The 5810-nt window shown below is 46.3% G+C and overlaps 1 protein-coding gene across 3 annotated transcripts in view; it reads right to left on the reverse strand.

Moving 5' to 3' along the window:
• LOC101169160 (SLIT-ROBO Rho GTPase-activating protein 1) overlaps positions 1 to 5022 on the reverse strand; it is a 33882-nt gene extending 28860 nt beyond the window's left edge. For 2 of the 3 annotated variants that reach the window (XM_020714086.3, XM_020714085.3), the window contains exon 1: positions 4542 to 4955. In XM_020714086.3, coding sequence (XP_020569745.1) covers positions 4542 to 4608 — 67 coding nt within the window. In that variant the 5' untranslated portion in view covers positions 4609 to 4955. Of the gene's footprint in view, positions 1 to 4541; positions 4956 to 5002 lie in introns of those variants that run through there. The other variant, XM_078942031.1, reaches the window with a different exon arrangement.
• Positions 5023 to 5810: the final 788 nt, after the last annotated feature.

A 5810-nucleotide genomic window follows, 5' to 3' on the forward strand; every position in this document is an offset into this window, starting at 1 on the left:
TGTTGGACTGCAACACTTTCATTGAGATGAATGGGAGCTTTGCAGAGCCCCAGTGCTGCACGCTCCTGCAGGAAAATGCGGAGGAGGCGGAGCTTATCGGTTTGGTGTTTGAGTGACAAGATGTTTGTCTGACGTTACATCAGTTCAAACTTTCACTGTTTTGTTCGAAAAGTTCAAATTTACGGAGGAAACAGCTGTTCCATGTTTACAAAACTGTATTTATTATTAATCTAATCATCATCAGGTTTACACGTACTGACACTCGTGGGTCCACATGGTGGCGCCGTACACAGAAATAAGACTCAATGTTAGCAAATTTAGACAAAACTAAAACTTAGTTGTTAGGATTTTTTTGAGTCACATTTAAGTCTAAAGCAGGGCTCCAGACCTTGATCACCTGGTTCAGGTGTGTCCAGCAATTAGAACCTGCTGGACACACCTGAACCAGGTGATCAGTCATGAGGCGGGGGCTTGGATATCTGGAAATCATGCAGACACACCAGCCCTCGAGGCCTGGAGTTACCAAACCCTGGTCTAAAGTGTTTAAGGGTTTATCAAACAGAATCTCTGTGTGGAGAGATCATCACTATCAGATACTTTCATTCTGTGTTGAATGGAAAGATACCAATCCTCCATCCATCTTCCTAACCCGCTTTTGGGGTCACGTTTAATACCAAACCTTTCCAGAAGTATGACCAAAGGGGAAAAATGCTGGAACTTTTCACACTTTTTCAAAAATCTACTGCTTAATCAGTCTTTTTGAGATTCAGCGATCACAAAGAACTGCAGCCTCTTAAAGGGGCTGAGGTACACTGTACTTCCAACTCCAACCTCCAGGGGGGTCCCATAAGCTTCAATAACGACAATAATTCAATAGCAGCTAACATGTTATATAACATGACTTAACAAAAGCAGAAATGTGAAGCAAACCAAAGAATTTAAGAATTTAAAAGCTGAGATTCTACAAGTGACAATCCTTTAAAGCTACGTAGACACCGAGGACGTGCTAAACGGGCGTTCTTGAATGCGTGTTTAGCAGACAAGGTGTACACACCGGCTGCATCGACTTGCCGTCAAGCGGCCAATTTCAATGAAAAGTCAAAGCAAACATGCGTAGACAAGAATTGTGGGCTTCCGCGTCCAGAATGCTCGCATTCACGCGTCGCTACGCACGTTTTTGATTCCGGTCGCGTCGGCTACATATAAACGGGCGTTCATTGAGCACCTGTTTTTAAATACTTGCTACTTTTTTGTTATGAAAAGGATGCTCCCCTTATGTCACAACCAATCCCGAGTCCCTAAATGGTCAAAGTTTAAATGGTTTAACTTTTGATTTGTCTTCTATGGTTTTGTATTTAAAGCCCAAAAACGGACATAAAAACCTGCTTAGCGACACGTGAACATGACAGTTTTGATCGCAGAAGCCCGAAATGCGCACATACGCATGTTTTCATTGACTTTTCATTGGAAACGGTCTTTGAAACGCGCAGTGAATGTGGCATTAGAGTGCAGAAAATACAGTTGCTGAAGTGATCAGAGTTGACTGAACATGAAACTGACGATATTTGCATCGTCTTGTGTTTTTGTGAGTCTAAATACCGTAGTTGGATTTTAGAGAAAAACAAACTTTGCATTATTCCACAAACCAAAAGCGTTCGTTCTTCTGTGATTTATTTAGAGTATAAATGAAGAAGAGCAGGCCTGCAGACAGTCATGTCATCTTCCTGACTAAAAACAAAGGTTTGCTTTGCTAAGCAGGTGGAGGATTCCTCCATCGAGGAGGCGAGATTATATCAATGAAGGCTGCTGCTCGTGTAACAGTCAGCTGAAAGCGAAAAGAGGACATCCGCCGCGTTCTGCTGTTTTGATCTCTGAGACGCCTCGTCTCAGAAACCTCCTTCGGTGTCCTCATGACACCCGAACGACGAGCCTCTTTGATCTGACGAGCTGCAGTCGGTGAGGCAAAAACACTGACGTGTAGGAAAAACGCAGATGAGATAACAAGATCTGAGATCTCCAAAGAGCTTTCACGTGTATTAAACCAGAACTTTTCCTGTTTAAACGCTGACGTTCTCCTTCATTCAAACAGGATCTCTGATTAGGTGCTGCATTGAGTGCACATATCTGCTTTTATTTTGAAGGAGGACATTCCACCACTACCTAAAAAGAAAGCTTAGCTTTGTTTAGATGCAAACCCAAAAACATTTGTTGCTTTATTAGAGCCTACAAAATAGAGAGAGAGAACTAAATGCAGAAAATTTCTAAATGAACCTTGGATTTAGAGCTGAGAACATGCGTTTGTTTTTGACTATTTCTGACCACACGTGGTCTACAGCTCCATTAAGTCACAGTTTCTGAAGCTACAATGTTGTCTAGAGTAGATGGGAATCTAGTTTTCACTGCAACATTTCTCACATTGGATGATGGGTTCCTTTCTCTACACCGCGGTGAAGCTTTTGACAATTTGGGGATTTTAATGAACCACTGCAGCAGAAAAATTCCTTCAACTTTTGGAGGTTTTTCTGCTGCAGGACTTTCAGTGAGCTTCACATTGGACTCCAGAATCTTCTGGAATGAAGACCAAGTGTCTCAGAGTTAAGAGATTCCTTCAACAGAAGCTTAAAGGTCCCAAAAAAAAAACATAAAGAAGTTAAAGAGCCGGTGAGAAACACTGACGAGTTTCAGCCTAAAGAGTTTTCTGCAGCTTTGGGATTCTAGAGATCCACAGTGAGATCCATCCTCCAAACATGGAGGAAACCAGCAAGAGAGAAGAATGTTCTCATGAGTAAGGAACCAAAATGAGTCCAAGAAGCAGAAGTAGATGGAGAGAGGGTCAGGAAGAGACTTTTGGACATGGATCTGTGAAATTCAAGGAGGAAGACACTGCTGAGGATCAAGAACACAGAGAAGAACTGTGGTGGTAGTGTGATGGTGTGGTGCTGCTCTGCTTTTTAAATGACGGAAACGATTCTAGAGAAGAAAATCCTTCTTTGCTTTTATGTGCTTTTATGCATGAAGGAGGACCTCGTCCTCGTTTCTGAAATAAAGCCAACCAGGAAATATCCTGTATCTGAAACCTTCATGTCATGGGGAGTGGTTGGATTTCAACCCCAAACCAAGCTGAGACCTTAGAAGAACTTTGAAGGAACAACCAGCATCTCCTCTCATTCAGGGAGACCCAATGGTTCTGGTTCTATCAGACCGTCCACTACCTGGATGAAGTTTACACAAAGAACAGAACATCTGAGGAAGATCCTTCAGTAAACTTCCCGACTCACGCCGGTGTGATGAAGATGACGCGGTTCAAGGACGAGCATCACGCTGAGGTCACTTCATGGTCTTCCTGCCTGCCTGCCTGCAGGTGTGCAGGAGTCGCAGATCACCTGCATGCAGACGCAGGCAGGAGGAGAAGGAACACAAAAGCTGCAGCGGCCGCATGCAGAGGGAGGCGCGCCTCCTCTCCTGCGGAGCCACTTTTCTTTGGCTCCCTTTCATTTGCATTTTCCCATCAAACCGTCCTCCTCTCCTTCATCTACACGAAAGAGGTGTCACACGTTGGCACGGCGACGGTCTGGCATCGCAGCGCAATTCAAGACGAGGCATTAACTGTCGCACAAATATGTATTGTCAGCAGTGTGCATAATCACCCCCCCACCACCACCACCACCTTTCCATCAGCCCCACCTCCTCCAGCAGAGCCCGCCTCCCCTGTGAGGGAGCCACCTCCAGTGTATACATTACACACCACCTTCTGCACCGACCAATCAGGAGCCGGAGCAGGGAGGCAGACTTGGAAGGCACATAGTTACAACCGAGGATCTATAGGTTTGGCTCCGAGCAGGAGGAGGCCGGAGAGGCCGGCCAGAGGGGGAGGAGCGGTCGGGCATCCCTTAAAATGTGGTGGCATGGCACCAGAGGAAGGGCCACACAAACAGCAGCCGCGGCCCCGCTGCCCCCCCCACTGAAGCCCATCACTCAGTCCAGTCATTGTGCTGGAAGCTGAGGAGAAGCGGAGGAGTCATGAGGAGCAGGGATGCTGCCGAGTGTTTACAAGCTCAGGTGTCTGAACAAGCTAAAGGTCAGACCACTCACCCCCCCTGGCCCGGCCCCCCCATAGCCCGGTGTGGACCATCATCCTTCAGCCTCAAACAATGAGCAGAAGGGTTTGCATGAAAGGTCATCCTACATCTCGGTCCAGCAGGGATGCTGGTAACCATGGATACTAGAGGAGGATGGAGATGATCCCTGAGATTAGGACCTTACCTGAACACCAAAGCATGCTTGGACCCCCCCTCACACCACTACCACCACCCAAAAAAACCCACAAACACAGATGTCAGGCAGGTGAAGCTCTGCAGACACCGCTCCTCATCTCCTCCTCCTCCTCCCTGAGGCGCCATGCAGCACTCAGGATGAACCCTCAGATCCTGACGCCTCCCGTCGGGCTGTCAGCTCGGGTCTGAACGGAGCTGCACGAGCGCTGAACATGCAGGGGACAGGTGAGGTGAGAGCGGAAGGCGCGCGTGCAAGGACCTGCTCACCTTTGACTTGACTCTCGTATTCCGCGAGAATTTCTTTGTCCTTCTTGCTCTTATTTAAGTTTGACATGTCGCGTGGAGGAGGAGGGAGGGGGGCTGGTTCCGGTGGAAAAAAAAACCGAAAAATGTATTTAAAAAAAAAGTATTTTATTTCCCTCCGCGTGCGCCGCCCGACTCTTCACCCGCGCACGTGCTCGTCAGATCCATCCAGTGCCGCACAGCTGTGACCCCGCGAGGAGGAGGGGGAAGAAATCGCGCGCTTCCACGGGAGTAGCCGCGTGGACCTTCACCATGAGAAAAAAAAATTGTCTCCGTCAGCTTGGCTGGATGCACCCGCGTGCGCAGATGAGGAGAACCGGACACGCCCACTAGGTAGACACTCGCGCGACCGGACCCAACATGCAGCATCGCACGTGCGCGCGCTTTTGGTTAAATGTCTGATATTGGCTTCACCCCGCCTTCACCTTTTCACGCACTGCGCGTGGACGGCGCAGCAGCTTTCCGCGCGTGCACCTGGTACCGAATATGGACCGATGGGTGTGTCCGCGCGCGAGGCGTAGCTGGCGCGTGATTGACGCGCAGTGAGTCAGAGCATCTTTAAAGGGGGGCCGGTGGGATTTTTAGTGGGTTGGTTGAAGGTTCAAATCCCTGATTGGACAGTCAGTGTGTCATTACTTACAAAAATGAATTCTTGAAATTAACAATAAAATCTGAAAAAACCTTATTAACTGACACGCCTGCATTAGTTTGGGTTTAAGCATTTAGGATTAAAATGTTAAAACTCTTTAAGAAAACAATGAAGTCGTTCAGAAAAAAATGCAAAGATGTTCTTTATAAATATCATTTTTAAATCAGTTTTATTAGTAAATGACTGAATTGATGCTCTATAGGTGATGGTGTGTTCCAACTGTCATCTTAAATGAACTCATAATATATATTAACGTTTTTATTTTATTTTATTTCATGAGATGTTTTGATAGCAGATTATGATGTGGTTTGTTCAACATAAACATGATTTATAAAGGGGGGAACCTTTGTTCGCGGGGGGTGGGGGGTTCCGCCCACTCTTCATGGTGCCACTGGGCCATTTAGAGAGAAATGATGTTGGTTTATGATAAATCAGAAACGTTCAGTTTAAACGACATATTTTCTCTAAGAAAAAAACTAAATTAAATTATTTCACATTAAAGTATTTCACATGTAAGCATGTGGGGCAGAATTCAAGAAAACCTCTTTAGTTCCGATTTATTTAACCGACATTCTAAATCTGAT

Source organism: Oryzias latipes, chromosome 23, assembly GCF_053564925.1.
Source record: "Oryzias latipes strain Hd-rR chromosome 23, Olatipes_Hd-rR_3.1".
Lineage (NCBI taxonomy): Eukaryota > Metazoa > Chordata > Actinopteri > Beloniformes > Adrianichthyidae > Oryzias > Oryzias latipes.